The sequence below is a fragment of the Squalius cephalus genome, assembly GCF_949319135.1.
Source record: "Squalius cephalus genome assembly, chromosome: 17".
Lineage (NCBI taxonomy): Eukaryota > Metazoa > Chordata > Actinopteri > Cypriniformes > Leuciscidae > Squalius > Squalius cephalus.
Window position 1 is genome coordinate 7,196,107 of NC_137138.1, and position 18,492 is coordinate 7,214,598.

The following is an 18,492-nucleotide window of genomic DNA, read 5'->3' on the forward strand; positions in this document are numbered from 1 at the left end:
TCCTAGTGGCCTTCAACACACATATGGTTAAGGCATTGCCACTTACTTCGTGGCATCTCTAACCAAGTTTTTTTTTCACGTTATTGCCATATTTTTGAACATAGTGCATGATGCAGAGCTCAAACTCAAAACTACTATTAGAAGCCATTTTATTCTTCTGTTCTATAAAGTTCTATTATGTTCTGAAGGATTGCCATATCACAGCTGTTTCATTGAGTGATTATTTTAAAATCATTTTATATAGATAATTGGAAATGTTTTATATCCGTATGTTATGTATCAATTTAATATAACTTAAATCGCACTGATATTTGAATTCAACTCAATGGAGGATTCAGGTTTCTCAGCCGCTGTCGTCGTGCGCCCCCTTGAGGATGTACTGGTACTACAGTGCTGTAAACTACACCGCGGCGCCAATGAAAGCAAGCGACAAAATATCGCGAGATTCACTTGAACGAACGAGCGGGAGTGTGACTTCCATTTTCAAACTTCAGTCGACGATGTTTTTCTTTGTTGTTACATTTCAATTTAATGTAGTTTAGTTTAGCATTTGTGAATATTTCGTTTTGTGATAAACCACGATAAGAAACGATGGATTCAACAGAAGAGGACATATCTGCTCGGGTGTTGTTGAGGAGAGTCCTGCACACAGAGTTACCCAGATCTCCTGTAACCAGAAGGTGAATTTATTTCAAATGTCACTCAACGTTACATTTTATAAACATATCAAATCTCCAGCCTAATTGTATATGTGTTTGATTGCTTTACAATCAGTTTACGTAAATGGTTTATGCACACAGATACATTTTATAAACAAATAGTTGAGTGAATATTGTTTCAAACATTATGTAACGTTAGTTGGGTAACAGTTAACAACTAAATACAAAAACCTCCTTAGACTAATAACTCTCTGATATATAACTTATGCACACACACACACACCCCTATATATATGTATATATATGTATATATGTGTGTGTGTGTGTATATGTATATGTATATATATATATATATATATATATATATATATGTGTGTGTGTATATATGTGTGTGTGTGTGTGTATCATTTTCTGTAAGTTTTGTGTATTGCTTTTCAATGTTTGTTATGTGTTTCTGTTCAACCAGTGTACACACAGAGTTACCCAGATCTCCTGTAACCAGAAGGTGAATTTATTTCATATGTCTCTTAACGTTACATTTTATAAACATATAAAATCTCCAGCCTAATTGTATATGTGTTTGCTTGTTTACGTAATCATCAGTTTATGTAAATGGTTTATGTACACAGATACATTTTATAAACAAATAGTTGAGTGAATATTTTTTCAAACATTATGTAACGTTAGTTGGGTAACAACTAAATACAAAAACGTCATAAGTTCTGATGTATGATAAGTTCTTATACTCTCTGTATAACTTACTGGTTGTACGTTAAGTTTGTGTTAATTTTCTATTTAGCATAACCTTTTAAAAACATACAAATTGTGAATTATAGCCATTACAGACAATTATGCAAAACCTCCTTAAACTAATAACTTTCTGATATATATATATAATTTTCTGTAAGTTTTGCGTATTGTTTTTCAATGTTTGTAATGTGTTTCAGTTCAACCAGTGTACGGCGGAGCATGAGGGTGAAAAATACCCCTGGTCTGGAGAGTCCTGGATCTGCCTTACGTCACAGACTCAAGAAGAAGCTCCATGAGGTATGTGTGGTGTTTAATAGATTATTATATACAACTGCATATTCTACATAATCACATCCTTAAAGGGGTGGTTGATTATGATTTCACTTTTCTAACTTTAGTTAGTGTGTAATGTTGCTGTTTGAGCATAAACAACCTCTGCAAAGTTACAACGCTCAAAGTTCAATGCAAAGGGAGATATTTTCTTTTAAAGAAATCACTTTTTAAGGACTACAACAAACGGCTGGTAGAGACTACACAACATTCCTCCCGGGTTAGTGACATCACCAACCCTAAAAATTTACATAAACCCCGCCCCCGGAACACGATTTATAGATTATCAAGACAGAATATGCTAATCAATGACTAGAAGATAACTACACATAAGCTACATAAATTCATCAACTAACCATTCAGAAATGTTGTCTATATGTCTACAGTCTCTCCATCATTGTCTGACTCCGGTTTGAACATAAGAGGCTCAAAGTTTTAGAAATTTTCAGTGCATGTCTTTATGAGTGCGAGCTGTTGAAGCTCCGCCCCCTGTGCCGGGAGCAGCAGCTCATTTGCATTTAAAGGGACAGACACAAAACCGTGCGTTTTTGCTCACCCTCAAAAAGTGACAATTTTAACATGCTATATAAAAATATCTTGGGGTATTTTGAGCTAAAACTTCACATACACACTCTGGGGACATCAAAGACTTATTTTACATCTTGTGAAAAGGGCATTATACCACCCTTTTAATACATTTCTCTTTTTTTCAGAGTGTTTCTCTGTCACCCCTCCCTTCACCTAAACGACGGAGGTCAACGGTGGCAAAGACGGACCCTCCTGCCCCGTCCCCGCTGTATGACGAGGACATGACGACTCGTGGTCTTCTCAGAGGAATCATTCAGATGGGTGAGTGGAAAGGTTTCAGGAATGAACCGATAAATGTCAAGAAACACAGATGAGTGTATTAATAAAGCGAGATATTTGGAGATCTTATAAATGTGGAATACCTGGAAATATCATGGAATTTTTATTGGAATCTTTTTTTATTTTAAAACGTGGAAAAGACTTGGAAAGTACAGATATTAGTTATATTTTGATTTAGCTTTAATTTATATATTTTTAGTTTTAATTTTAGAACTAAGTTTTAGTAGTTTTGATGTGTTTTTTATTAAAAAATATATATTTTTATGTTCACTTATTTTGTTTAAGGCAACATTTCTAATTTTCATTTATTTCTAATTTACTTCATTTCAGAAATATTCAAATAAATTTTCTTTTAGTTGTTGTATTTAGTTCACTTGATCTGTGTTTGTAAGTTTACACATTATTTCAGGATGCTTCTGTATACACCGTTATCCAGTTGCTTAATTACCTTTTTATAATTATTAATGACTAATATAATTATTTACAATTATCTGTACAATATAGTGAGTTATTTTTGATAATGTAGCCTAAATAATTTTTTTAATAAAGTTTTTAATGCTTATCTATAACTAATATATAAATAACTAATTCCTAAATAATCAGAAGATGATGTTATTAATGTGACTGTAATAAGATTTCATTGTGCAAAATCTTCTTTGCATCAAATATTACTAAATTTGCTTCACCAGCCCAAATGTTTGCATTAGTAGTCTAAATAAAAATTCGAAGCAGATTTTTGTTGTTGTTGTTGAAGTTTCACCCATGTGTGTTTCAGAGACTGAAGCATCACTTCTGATGTCGGGTCAGCCTGCACTGCAAATAGCAGAACCGAATCCAGCCGAGTCCAGTGTGTCCAGTGCCGGAGAGAGAACGTTAGTAACTCTTCAGTCCCATGTACTTGTAGTTCTCTGCACATTGTGTTCACGTGTCTGTGTTTTCCTCAGTGAAGGCCTGTCTGGAGTGGAGCTGTCTGATCTGACTCTGAACACTGAACCCCTGACACATGTGGTCAGAGGACTGAGCCGCAGGAAACCTCAGCGCGTCTTCAGTGTGTCCGCGTTTGAGAGCGAGTTCGATCAACTGCCAGGTGCTTCACCCATTCTCACCTGTTATATGGTTTTGTTAGCATTAAGTAGCATTTAGTTTGACTTTTTGGAGTTGAAAACAGTACTGCATATATAGTGGAATGTCGGCACATAATTTTAATTTTTCACGTGCAACAGACCATTCAGATAAAGCATCATCTAACCCTTTTCTACATTCTCAGTCAACACAGAGGACGTCCCGCATGTCTCTCACAGAGGTGATGGCCCTCAAGAGAAACCAGATACATCTCATGATTTGGATTTGTCTTCTGGCTCAAAGAGGTAAATGCTTTATCCATTATTTTCCAATAGACTGGCCTGCTCACTAAAACTGGCAATAGAAAGTAAATAAAATTGCTAACTTATTAACTTAATTAGGAACTACATGGTTGAAATTGAATTGTAAGAAGTAAAAGATGATTGAGGCATTTTAAGTGTGATTAATTCAAGTTTATTTTCTGTCAGCGGGCTGAACCTGACCTTGAAGACCCCGTTTGTGGATAAGCGCTCTGAGAGGGCCGGGCTCCAGCGGAAGGTGTCCAATCGGAAGCTGTCGTCTGTGGATGCATTTGATGAGGCCGTTCAGAGATGCTTGGAGCAGGGCCCGAAACAAGGTTTATATACACTAGGGGTGCACAGTTATTTGAAATAAAACCAAAATCGTGATATGGCTTAATATGATCATTAAATCTCAATGGCTGCAAAAATACAGTATGTTGTGCATGTTTCAGAGTGAAGCATTTGTTTGCACGAGAGCAGCTCATGATGCAGTGTTTTTTGGTGTCTCAGAGCGGCTCGGTTAGCAACTCCGTCTTTGCATCTGCTTGAGTTTGGGTCACTTATAACGTGCATATGCGCATGCAACATGCACCAACAAACCTCCCAAACTTATGAGAAGCACTTATAAACCAGCAGATGTCAACAAAAGATGCTTTATGGACTCCCAGCGGTTTTCGGACAAAGTGAAAGCTTGATGGATTAGCGTTTGAAAATGAATCAAGGCAGCCATAAATATTAGTGTTGTAATTTTACATTTGTACTGTAAAATGAAATTATTATTATTATTATTATTATAATAATAATATTCATTTTATTCAATGCTCATTTTTTTTTGTAGTTGCAGTAATACTAATTATTGTTACATAATTATTACTATTATTATAGTCATATTGATATATAATAAAAAAAGGCCAAATTGTGCAGCCCTACAAATAAGCACATCAAACCTGGAGGTTTTCTTTTCTTTCTTTTTTTCATTTTACATTGCAATGGCAAGGTTTATCGGAAATATCACAAATTACATTTTCCCCCAAAATTGTGAAACCCTAATATACACTGAGTCTGATATTATGCATCCATCTTATTTGGTCTGTTTGTTAAATAGTTTTTTTGTCCTTTAGATCACTCTGTGGTCCAGGATGGAAAAACTCTCGACGATTCTTCATGGCAGAAGTTCACGCTCGGCCTTAATGATGTCACAGAGCTTTACGTCCACTCGAAAAAAGACGAGGCAGTAGGACCATCACAGGAAGAGGAAGAGGAAGAGTTGGCGCCTTCATCCCAAGAAGCAGGAGAGGATGTGTTTTTGAATCCTGGAGATTATATTGTACTTGCCCCAACGCAGGCGATGACAGAATCACTTCAGGATGTGGAGCTACAAGATCGGGAATCCATTGTGGAAGTTGAGGATGAGAACGTTGTGGAAGTTGAGGCTGAGAACATGGAGGAGGAAGTTGAGGATAAGAATGTGGAGGAGGAAGTTGAGGATGAAAACGTGGAGGAGGAAGTTGAGGATGAAAACGTGGAGGAGGATCAAAATGTGGATGAGGATGTTGAGGATGAGAACGTGGAGGAGGAAGTTGAGGATGAGAACGTGGAGGAGGATGAGAACGTGGAGGAGGAAGTTGAGGATGAGAACGTGGAGGAGGAAGTTGAGGATGAGAACGAGGAGGAGGAAGTTGAGGATGAGAACGTGGAGGAGGAAGTTGAGGATGAGAACGTGGAGGAGGAAGTTGAGGATGAGAACGTGGAGGAGGAAGTTGAGGATGAGAACGTGGAGGAGGAAGTTGAGGATGAGAACGTGGAGGAGGAAGTTGAGGATGAGAACGTGGAGGAGGAAGTTGAGGATGAGAACGTGGAGGAGGAAGAGAATGTGGAGGAGGAAGTTGAGGATGAGAACGTGGAGGAGGAAGTTGAGGATGAGAACGTGGAGGAGGAAGTTGAGGATGAGAACGTGGAGGAGGAGAACGTTGTGGAAGATGAGCATGAAGAGGTTGAGGAAGCTGAAGAAGAGAACCCAGATGCATCACATCATCCAGAGCGAATAACTCGCAGAGCGCACCGCTCAGAGGGAGGAGGAGCTGTCCCGGGAGTTCCAGCCTCCACTAGAGTCACAAAGAGTTTCGGAGCTGGACTGAATCCCAGAGAGAAAGGTGAGAACAATGAGACTTCCTGAAATGACAATCACAAGGTTCAACCTGATTATTACAAGCTCAAATGAGTTTGGGGTTGGTAAGATAAAAAAAAAAAAAAATCTGTTAAATGATTTATTCCAATGATGCAAAGCTTTGGGATTTTGATTTGCGATTGAATAAATAGAAATTGCATATTAGGATGCCCCCAAAATGTCACGTTAAAAAGCAAACTGTGCTCTGTTGCTTTGCACGGAATGGTCTCTTTCTTTTTAAGTGGGCAGTTCTTTAATAGTAACTAAACTAAAATATATTTTAGGTTGAAAAGCTAACGTGTTTCTGTTCAGATCATCTGGAGTTTGTTGACGGGAACAGAGAGAGTTTGCAGGACGTTACAGATGAAGAAAGAGAACAAGCGGGCAGCCCTGTGGCAGAGGTCACCACATCTAAGCGGAGGTCATCCCTACGTGAGGCTAGTCTTGCTGAGGAAGATTTATCCGAGCTTGTAGAGCATCATGATGCCCCGGAGGAAGTGAGCCAATCAGAGGAGGAGCTGATGGACTCTGAGCCAGCCAATCAGAGCCCTGAACCTCCTCAGGAGGAGGAGGAGGAAGAGGATGATGACAACGACGACGCTCTTAGTGCAGGTGACTTTCACATGTGTTTTATGTCTTCGTTTTGCAGTTTGTCTTCTCAAATCAGTTCGATTTTGAATACATTTACATTTGAATGAATCATTTCAGTGAACTGGTTTCAGTGAACAACAACCAAAGTGCAGATGCCCTTGTTCTTGTACTAAAATAATGAAATTCTCTCTCTCTCTCTCTCTCTCTCTCTCTCTCTCTCTCTCTCTCTCTCTCTCTCTCTCTCTCTCTCTCTCTCTCTCTCTCTCTCTCTCCATATATATACAATTTTTGAGTGAATCATTTGAGTCAGTTTTTGGCCGAGTTCACACTGCACGATTTTCAAAGTAGTCAGGTCACTGTTCTTTTCACACTGCACGACTATCTGGGATGACATTCAGTTTCTGCTGTGTTCACACTGCACGATGGTCAGCGACAGGGGGTTTCACACTGCATGACTTTACAAAAGAAAGAATCGCCCATAAATTCTGTCTGGTCCGCAAACTGCGTTTCACAACCAAACACACGCGAGAAGTGATGAGGAAATAACGCACGATCACGCGTGGTTGAGACCGAAAGTTTTATTAGTAAATGATAGTCTGCAAGAAGATTGCGATCCAAATTGTCTGTGTGCTGATTTGCAGCATAAAGGAGGAAAAAAAAACAGATTATGGAGGAGGAAATGGTTGGGGAGACGAGGGGAGCAAGGATTGTGTGTTCTGCAAAGAGAGTTGGGGGTAAATAAATAATTTGGCAATGTGCTGCTGTTGCTGCTGGTCAAGCAAATGTTTGTGCTTTGTTTCTGTTTGATATAATTGTAAATATATCTATTTAAATACTAATATTCTGGTCTATAACTCCTCCCCGAACATCCTGCTGTCCTGTTTCTTGCTCTCTCATTGGCTGTAGGTCATCGCGATGTAGTTTTCAGTCAGAACACATTCACACACCAGGATTCTCTCAGATCGCGGCTCTGCGTAATTCGCACTGCGTGATTGTCACTCACGTAAACGGGCACCGATTTGCCTATGATTTCTGACATATCACTTGTCGGCGAGCAAAATTCGGGCCTAAAATCATGCAGTGTGAACTCGGCATTATCGAATCATTAAAAAGAACCAGTTGTTGATGTGCTTGCAATTCCGATTTAGCTAATTTACTTTTGCATTAATTGTATTTTCCTTTATTTCAGAACTGTCCATGAAAACTCCTGCTTTCGTAAGACAGAAGAGAGTGTTCGCAAGTCCTAGTGCGCAGGCCATGCCCACAGTCCTTAAAGAAGTGAATGCTGGGTATTTACCAACAACAGTCCTCTTCCCTTTGTCTGTTTAATAGTGTATCCTAATGCAGATTTAAAACCCATTTATCTCAGTCCCCCTCAGGTTGCCAAACGAGCCCCCAGAAAGAAGCGTCAGACGGAGGTTAATGTTCTTCCCAAGAGTTACGTCATGAGCGTATTCAAGCATTTCGCCAAGACCAAAGTGGCCAGTGACGTCTTCCCTGTCATTAATGAATTGTAAGTGCTAAAAGAATGGTTATTTACATGATGCAGCACGAACATTTGAAGTTTTGTCTCCTGCAATAATTCTGTCTGTGCTTTTTTTTTTTTTAATTCCTCAGTCTTAAGAAGTACTTTGAACGGCTAGCAGATGATCTGGAAGTATACGCTACTCATGCCAAACGTAAAACTATTGAGATTGAAGATTTTGAGCTCCTCATGAGAAGGTAAACATTAAAGAGGACTATGCTGTTTTACATTTTCATCTTTCTGTTTGAGCATGAAAAAGGTCTGCAACGTTACAAAGCCCAAAGTCCCTCCAGCGGGAGTTATTCTCTATATCAGTGTCACTGTTTCTGAACTCCCTGAAACGCCTCCATTGTAGTCTTTACATTTTTCTGGCAACGAACACGTCACAATATTCCTCATTTAAATAATTCCCACCCAGTACATGCAAAAAAGAGTCTGGTTGAGTTAGCTAGTAGTGTTGAAACTCGCGGTTATGGTAAGGGGCGTGACATTTTTTAAATGCGCTCGAAGCCGTTGACATTCAAGCATGAAAACCTATTCTAGTAGACCCCACAAACAAAATCAAGACTTTGAAAAAGGGCATAATAGGTCAATATATCTTGTTTTTGTACTGTTAGGGGGTAACAGTTTAGGACCCAAGGACCAGATGTTTGAAAGAAGACCCGGAGTCAGAATTCTAATAAATTGAAGAAAAGTTTTACTGAAGATAGTTTGCAGTTTCATCAGCAGAAGTTCAGCTTCAAGACTCACACAGGAGTTCATAGGCCGCCCCGCTTACAGTTACAAAGATCACAGCAGTTATACCCTACACACACACACACACACACACACACACACACACACACACACACACACACACACACACACACACAGCAGTTATACCATACATACACCAAGGACTAAGCTACGTCCTTGCTTCAGTTTCTGATTGGCTAAGAAATAGATAAACATCGTAATTTTCCACACATATACAGATAGACTGAAGCATATCTCCATTGATTATGCGGCTGACACTCGGACCCTGAAGTTTGGCACGTCGTGACCTTCCAGTTCGCAGATTTGGGTTGCTGGGCGCCAGCATGTCCCGAACAACAACTCAGTCAATCTCCAATAATGCCAGTGGTTCCTTAACCAGTAACCAAGAAGACAAACACACACACTGACACACAGCTTTTCCAAGCTTGGATTTGGCCAGGCTCTATCTATAAACAGGAGAGTCGTAAAACTCTTTCTCTCAAGGAGAGCTACACTTTAGTCTAACTGGAAAGTAAGGCTTTAACAAAGAAATGGTCCCTTAAACTATTGGCTTCAATGACCCCTATATGTTTTAACACACGTTGAAGACCTTTCTCAAACACAAAACAAGTCCCTATTTCATTTCTGGAAGCCGGGCTAAATAAGCAAAAGCACTGTTACTGCATTCAGATATCAAATACAGACATTAGAGAATACATGAAATGAACATTTCAGTAATCACACTGGTAACTTCTATAACAAAGTAAAATCTCCAGAGAAGTCATTCAACTCATTTGATATTTAGAAGGAAAAATATTGATTAATACCTTGATTATAATCACTCATTACATATACATTGAAGCAGCAGTGGACTTGTACACAGCAGTGGACCGGTACACTTGTTTTTGAACACTTTTGCAGCCTTTTCCCCCTTGGAGTCATATTGGCTGTTTAGCATGCTCAACTGACTGTTTGTGTTGTTTTTCTCAGGCAGGGCTTTGTGACAGATGGTACGCCTGTGAATATACTGATAGAGAAATATCTTCCGCTCGAGTATCGGAAACTTCTCATCCCAGTGGCCACCAGCGGAAATAAAGTCATCCCAACACAGAGAAGGTGAACACGCAGACGTGATGTCCTCTTTAAACCCTGCAGTAGATGGCTGCGCATATCTGCATGTGCTCGTGTAAATATGTTCATATGTTCAAAACATAAATACCTTGTTTTGTAAATAAAGATTTGTGTAATATATATCTCATTTTTTTATGCAGCACCATTAAGAAAACGAATAAAGTTTCAGTTCACGGTATTTTTTAGTCATTTATGTGTATTTTCAAAAATGTTCCTCAAAGCAGACATTAAAAACCGCATGGTATTTAAATTGAAGTCCCTGTCTTATTGTGCATGATTCATCCGCGCACAAATGCTTTCTTCAAAATAATTTGCTTCAAAAATGTTTCTGCCATGGAAAAATATAAACCACAAACACCATAGCCTTCTGATTCTGTGTTGGAAATTATTAGAAATATGCTAGTTGGAGTAGAGTATTGTTTACTTCATACCATACTTTATGATGTGAAACCATATGCATTATATAAACAGTAGTATTCTATGTTTTTTTGTTTTTATTCTTATTCTCATAATACTTAATTCAATTTTGTGTAAATCCAATGCTTTATCTGCCACACTAGAAATAAAAGTGTATTGCATTCTGGGATACACCGGTTAATTTACAAATATGGGGTGTTCCATGCATACAGTATGAAATATACTGTGCATGCTATACATACAAAATACTATTAAGCAGGGATGTGATTTCTACATATTTATAGATTTCCATATTTTCCGACCTGAGACGTGAGACCTGACTAGCGTGAATCTAAGGGGGAAAAAATGCTGTTTTTGATTAATTTAAAATGCATTTATTTCATGCGTGGATACTGTAGTAATGACATCACTTCATGAGCTATCTTTAAGGTCTCTGCAAAATAAAAGCTCTTTGATTTTGAAAGCAAAGAAAGACATCCATAAATATTTGTATTATAATTTTAATTTTCTTCTGTAAATAAAATTATTATTATTCATAAATACTTGTTTTTATTTTACAGTGCAATATTATTTCAGAATATTTTCTGCATTGGCTTATTTTTATCATTTAAATTGAATAGGTAAAAACAAGTTTTCCTCCTTTGTCCTTAACTGTTCAGTTGCCTGCCCAACCCTATATCTATTGTCACTTGGAAAGTCGCAGAAGATTAATGTTAGATTGGAGGCGTATTATTGTTTGAAGTAGTCAGAATCTTCACTATGATGTACTATGATCACTCCTTTGTCCCAAAGACTAATTTAATATGCAAAAATGTGTTTGAGTACAGTGTCCACTAGGTGGCAGTCACACTCCATCACAGAGGAGTTTAATAAGCGTGATAGTGGTGTTACAGTTGCAAGCTTTTGAATTATACACCACAAATTTTATTATAAAATGGATAATTCCGATCTTGAATGCTAATTGGTCAATACGATGTTGCAAAATATGTAGTATAGACTATATCACTGCACAGCACTAGAAGAGACCAACTAATAACCTTAGATTACATGTCAGGTATAGATCTTATATCAGAAGTACAACATGTATTTGCATGTTTTTATTTTATCAAAGCAGTAAGACATGAATATTTTGTGAAATTATAGTTTTGTCGGACTCGAGGTGCACATTTTGAAATTTGCAATCTTTAGTTACTCAAACATTTGCAGTTCTGCTATCGAGCCAAACTTATATGTCACAGCCTCTTGTATCTTATTGTTAAACTAACTGCTTTAATATGGTACAGTGTTGTATAGAAGAGTTTGGGTGAAGTTCGGAGTAACTAATGCACCATTTCTTAATCTTACCCTCCAGCTTTTTTCCTTTTGCTAATGACTGAAGCAGACGTGTATGTGTGAGTTTTACAAGGCCAAGTCTGTTTTTGAGATTTGCGGGCCCAGACAGACGCTGGATTCCTGTTCCTTTCTAAACCTCTTTCAGTATCTCTTGTATTTATTTACTGTCAGACTGGATTTAATCTTTCAAAGCTTTCACTTCCAGATCCGGCTCATGTTTCACACCCTTCTCGTTGTGGTGTCGCTATAGATTGATCCGGCTCTCCAGATGTTGGGTCCCTGTGGCCCTCTGGGGCCCCAACCTCCTCCTCTTCTCCTCTTCTCCTCCTCTCCTCCTCCTCCTCTTCTCCTCCTCCTGCTTGCAGTGACCCTTCCACATTCTCCACAGTATGAGTCAGCACTGCAGCCGCTCCAGCGAACTCCATCTATCATGTTGAGTTTCATTACAATGTAGCACTTAAACCAAACATTGCTCGAAAACGAACCTCTGACAAGCCAATCTGTTCTCTGTCTCCTTCATAAAGCCACAAACGTGGGTCACAGAGCAGCGCGGCAGCCAGAACGCTCACGTCATCTGGTGCATGACTCACCGGGTGAGAAATTATCCTCAGTGTGGCTGGATGTGCAAGCGAACACGTGTGTGAAATTAGCTGACTTATTGTTTAAGATGAGAGTTTCAGCGATGGAGAGAGTGATGTGAAACGAGAGAGCTGTTGCTGTGAAAGTGAAAAACATTGACCCTGTCTACTTTCTTAATACAGTTATTCCAAAGAAAAAGTTTGTCTTTATAATGTTTCAAGTGTAACAACTTGCTCAGCCTCTGAAATAACTTATCAGCTGACATCATCAAGCCCTCTTATTTTTTTTTAGCCCCTCCCCTCCAACTACATGCCGTAAAGGGACACTTTTAACCATCTAATCCAGGGGTGCCCAATCCTGCTCCTGCCGATCGACTGTCCTGCACAGTTCATCTCCAACCCTAATCAAACACACCTGCCTTAAATTTTCAAGTGATCCTGAAGACCTTAAAGGCACACTATGCAGTTTCCGTTTTTCTCAAACAGCGACCCCTAGAGTCGATGTGGAGTACTTGTATTTAACGTTACTGTCGTAAATACCACCCTCGCAGAGCCGTCTCTGCACTCTTCTGACCACGTTTAATTCGTCGACTCTGCCCTGATTCTCGTCTGAAATGCGTGCTAGTGTCTTCCATAGAGTCTGCTTCATATGTTGTTGATGTATGTGACGTCGTCCCATAAAGCAAGTCATGATTCTCGCGAGATTTGTCGGGACGCCACCTCTCAAACTTGCATTGCTGGTTTTGCCAGCGGCGTCTCCCGCTGCTTTGCTATCGGGATGATTCGCCCTACTACGAGTTCGTTTACCATCGGAATGATTTCGAAGCTGTTATATTAAGGTACAAATTTTGCATAGTGTGCCTTTAATTGGTTGCTTCAGGTGTGTTTGATTAGGGTTGGAGGTGAACTGTGCAGGACAGTCGATCGGCAGGAGCAGGATGAAAAAACATTTGTACTTGTTGGAGAAAAAAGAAAGAAATCTCACATTACATGAGTAAAATAGTTTGCAGATTTTTCCTGTTGACATTTCCAAGATATTTTTTTTTGTTTTGTCACCTGATCACAGTGAGCACTACTGAGGGGACCAGTCGTATGTAGACTAACTGCATTCCATTCAGGAGTGATCATCCCTATTCTGTTCCCTTTAAAGGCTCCACAATGAAAGCTTTGGAGGTTGAAGGGTGCACAGACTACTGAATATATCTTTATGTGGCAGAAATAGTATGCTAATATGCTGTTCTGAATTAAAACACCCTGCAAAATGAGTGTCTCCCTTCAGAGCGCCCTGGAAAAGCGCCATTTATGCCATTTGGAACACACTCTAAGAAGCCGTTCACAAATAACATATTTTTTCATTACGCTGCACTGCTTTTATTTTGTTTTTCTATGTTAACATGCGCTAGGTTAGATGGACGTGTTTGGCCGTTGGGCTCGCTTCCTGCGAATGACACATCATTCTAAAAAATACCTTGCTCAAGTTCAAAGAATTAAAAAAAAAAAAAAAAAAAAAAGTCAAGTCAAGTCATCTTCATTTATATAGCGCTTTTAACAATGTAGATTGTTTCAAAGCAGCTTTACAGAGATAAGCGTATAATTTAAGGTAACAGAGATTGTTACGTCTATAGAAAAAGCACGTCTATAGACCTTTCGTGACCTTTTGCGTGAGTGTGTGTTAGAAATCAGGAATGATGAGAGAACATTGTGCTTGGTACATTTTCCGTCTTCAAACCAAACTCGGGTATTCAGCCGACAGTTTAAATCCCGTCTGGCTAGAGCGCGCTTCCTAAAATGTTTACGTGTTAGGTCAGTAGTCGGAGAGTAGACGGTCTTTTGTGGCTGAACACATTCGACCACATGAGCGTTTAAACTATGAAAGCAATCGGGTTGAATACATTTCCGATTACCTCTGGAAGTGGTCGATAGTGGATAAGTGGTCAAAACGTTTTAGACCCTGTTTACACCTGTATAGCGTCGTCCACTTGTGATCCGATCGACCAAAACGCATCTTAATACCAGGTGTAAACAGGCCTTAAGAAGTCATGCTGGTTAGTCCCGCCCATCGTGGAATCTCATTGGTCACATTTCGTTCTATGCATCTAAATATTAAACATCAAAAGTATTCTGATTGGCTGATTGAACTTCTGAATAGCTACTATAGATATACAAAGATGGTGCACTCCTATTACTTATGAATGGGCTAAACTGCAACTCGCAATCTGGCAGAATAAGCCCCGCCTTCCAAATAAAAGAGCCAATCACCAATTGGCAGAGATGGGGGACTCGAGTCAATGACTTGACTCGAGTCAGACTTAAGTCGCAAATTTTAGGACTTGAGACTTGCTTGACAAATATTAATAAAAGACTTGACTTGACTTTGACTTGATATTCATGACTTGAGACTTGACTCGGACTTGAGGTAAATGACTCGAAATAACTTGTCTTTTTAAAAATAAATATCTGTATTTGAACGCACGCAACAATCACGTGACGCAGCAGGAACGCCCGCTGTGTGAACAAAAGCCGCGTGTCGTAGTGATGACGCTGAAGCGCGGGATCGTTCGCCAGCTGTGAAACGGTATGTAATGCTTAAGTTTATGATCGAATCAGAGAGGAAAAAAGATGCACAATGGTTTCTCGAGAGAGAAATCGCAGCTCATAAGCAAACTTAAGACGCTGCTGAGACAATAAAGTCACATCGATGTCATGTGTCTTTACGGGATTTTTACGGGTTGTGTGTAAACGGACTCTCTTATTCCGGAAAATCACTGGCAGTGTGAATGAACCTAAATCAAACTAACCCGAGTCAAATCTCGGGTCACTTTATCCGTGTATATTCCGGAATCTCTGTGTGAAAGGGGCTTAAGGTCACACACCCTGACGAAGGCATTAGCCGCAACGCATAGGTGTGCAAGTAGCTACTTGTCACCTGATTTTAAAATATTAAAGCCATGATGAAATAAAGGCTTTCTATATATTTCTAATAATATTCGAATGCCTTGGATTAATGATTTTTTTTATGATCTGAATAATCCCTTACATACAAAAGCACAGCGAAAAACAAAACATTTCTTGAAAATTAAAATCGTGTTAAAATATGTTAAAATATGCCATATTCCAGTTTTTCTTGCCTGCATACATCCCTTTGTACTGTCTAGTTATATGCTACCAATATAGTCTGCTATCCCAGGGTTGACTTGAATGTTAAAAGAAATATAAAAAAAAATTAACTGTAATTTAATAATAATTAATAACACATTGGTACAGAGTCTACCGTTCTCTGGGATTTGTTTTCATGATAATCGAATGTAAAGAGTTGTATCTCTAAAAACTGATTAGCTTATAACGCTAGTATATAGGGCATAGAGTAAGTAAAAAGAAATCGTTCGTTAATACCACTAACAAGCACCCTCATTATGCTACCGTGTTAGTGTGGGGCTATTTTGAGCCTTGTTAGTGGTATTAACTAGCGATTTCTTTTTACTTACTCTATGCCCCATATACTAGCGTTATAAGCTAATCAGTTTTTAGAGATAAAACTCTTTACATTCGATTATCATGAGAACAAATCCCAGAGAACGGTCGACTCTGTTCCCATGTGTTATTACACCCCAGGTTCATTTTGCGCTGGAGTTGTCCTTTAATAGCATAATAGCATGTGTACAGTGTCTAATAATTGGATAGTTTTGGGGGATGCACATAAAAGATTGTAAAAAGACACCTACACACAAAGAAAAAAAAACATACAGACTATCGAACCAAACCATGCATACACAAATAAACAAAACAAAAATTCGAACTTGCAAGCACAACCATGCACACATGCAAACAAATAATACACTCTTCACTCATACACACGCACACACATTCACTCACAAATATTAATGAATCAATCACACTCAATCAAATCACCTCTCTCTCTCTCTCTCTCTCTCTCTCTCTCTCTCTCTTTCACACACACACACACACACACACACACACACACACACACACACACACACACTCACACACACACACACACTCACACACACACACACACACACACACACACACACACACACACACACACACACACACACACAGAAAGTCAAACACAACCATGGACATGCAAACAATACACCTTTCACTCATACACATGCACACACATATTCACAAATATTAATAAATCACTCACTCACACAGATTAATAATGTACAATAGTCAACCCACCTGATTGACAGGTTTAAGTTTTGTGTCAATTCAATTATTACTGTTTTTTTCTTGTTATTATTTTGTTAAAAAGGAAAGATCTAACTTGTTGTTAAGGATGTGTTCATGTTCCATAAAGGGGATGCCAGTTTGAAGAATGCCATTTGGTGGCATAGGAACCATTATACTTGAATTGTGAATTGTTTAATATCTTTTAATGGTCTACTGCAATGTTTAAGGCATATTTATTTTTCATGCTTTAATGTTGGCCTAATTTCAGTTACATTTACATTTTAGGCTATCTAGTTTGAAATTTTATTTCTTTTTTAGATTTTTAACCACTCAGCTGTATGTGTAAATGCATATTTAAAAAAATGTTGCAAATAAAACCATAGTCCACAACTTACGTAGTTTTAACTTATTTTAATATATAAATTCTGTGAAATCATCAAACGTTTGTATGACTTGCCGTGACTTGTGACCCAAGCTACGACTTGACTTGACTTGCTTGACATAAAGCAGTGACTTGACTTGACTTGACTTGCTTTTCACAAAATTGACTTGGACTTGCTTGAGACTTGAAGGTTAAGACTTGAGACTTACTTGTGACTTGCACATGTGTGACTTACTCCCACCTCTGCCAATTGGTAAAGTCATTGCGTCACTGCAGCTGCCTTTAGAAGCGCCGGATCGCTGGTCTAGCCTGAAAAGTAAGCTTTTTCCAACTCTATTTGAGCATAAGAAACAACATTTATGAGACAATTCATGTCAGATTTTGTTGCTGATTTGAAAAATATTATTTAACTGCGAGTTCGTCAAGCAGTTTTTGAGATTTCAGGATTCCCCCATTCAAGTAGATAGGACTTGGTCTTGGGTACCAAATATAGCTGCCCGGAGGCGTTGCAAATATGGCCGCCGTTTGAACAGACTTTCCTTGAAAGGGACTTTGATAGCTAGCTAGCAATGCTATTTTGTTTGTAAACACTTAGTATAGCACACAAAAAAGCACATTATGTGGTTTATAGGAAATTATAGACGGTCATGTGTGACATTTTATGACATTCTCTATTGGTGAGGGTTGACATCAGCCTAAAGCTTTTTTTGGGACAACGTAGAAAAGATATTAGCATGTGGTCCAGCTGTCTTTCCTAAATCTCTAAGTTTGAATGGTCGACTTATCCAAAACAAACAAGGGAAGCTCAAGCAGAGTTGTGGGGTCTCTCGTCCAGCGCTGGTCACTAGGCGCGGATGTTTTCGTGTTGGTCTGTATCTGTTTTCACAGTGTTGTGTGAATGTTTTCTGCTCTTCTGGCTGCAAGGGAAGTTTCCGTGTTTCTGGCACTTTTTCTCGTCCGTTCTTGCCAGAACTTGGACCCAGTGGACCCGCACCAATTTCATCATCAATGTGTGACTGAGTCACACTGCTACTTAACAAAAAGAGAGTGAGAGAAAGATCTGCTCGGCCAAAAATACATGAATACTATACACCAGATGGTAATAAAGTGAAAAGTAAATAGCAAAACAGAAAGAAGGACAAAGATCTAGAAGGGTCTTGCTTTCTGGTCTGCTCTAGTCAGACCTTCCACAGGCAAGTATACCACTGATGTTTTCTTCATAACATATCATCTAGTTACTCATACTATCCTCCAGCAATATTAGCTAATGTATTCTAATGGTTTAATATGGCTTTAATTACACACACAAACAATTTTTTCCTAGGTTCCTGGCGGACGGACCATGACTTTTAAAATCCCAAGTCTCCAAAGCCACAAAACGAGTCATTTCCAGGGGAGATGAGGGTGAGAACTACGTTTCCCAGAGCACAATGTGGCCTCTGTTCACTGAGTTGACTTTGTAGTGTC

General features: G+C 38.9%; 1 protein-coding gene across 8 annotated transcripts; it reads left to right on the top strand.

Annotated features, from left to right (window-relative positions):
• The first annotated feature begins 464 nt into the window (after nt 1–464).
• On the top strand, nt 465–10,366 carry cenpt (centromere protein T). 8 transcript variants are annotated; one of them, XM_079847206.1, is made up of 14 exons: nt 465–680; nt 1,607–1,706; nt 2,453–2,588; nt 3,382–3,478; nt 3,551–3,693; nt 3,874–3,973; nt 4,157–4,305; nt 5,092–5,621; nt 5,661–6,123; nt 6,450–6,749; nt 7,918–8,017; nt 8,098–8,241; nt 8,346–8,450; nt 9,979–10,366. In XM_079847206.1, the coding sequence occupies exons 1-14, from the start codon at nt 592–594 to the stop codon at nt 10,106–10,108; spliced, it is 2,586 nt and encodes an 861-aa protein (XP_079703332.1). In that variant the 5' UTR covers nt 465–591; the 3' UTR covers nt 10,109–10,366. The 8 variants fall into 8 exon arrangements, with proteins under 8 accessions (XP_079703332.1, XP_079703331.1, XP_079703335.1 ...); XM_079847205.1 differs by having other exon boundaries at nt 5,092–5,609; nt 5,646–6,123; XM_079847209.1 differs by having other exon boundaries at nt 5,092–5,396; nt 5,592–6,123.
• Nucleotides 10,367–18,492: the final 8,126 nt, after the last annotated feature.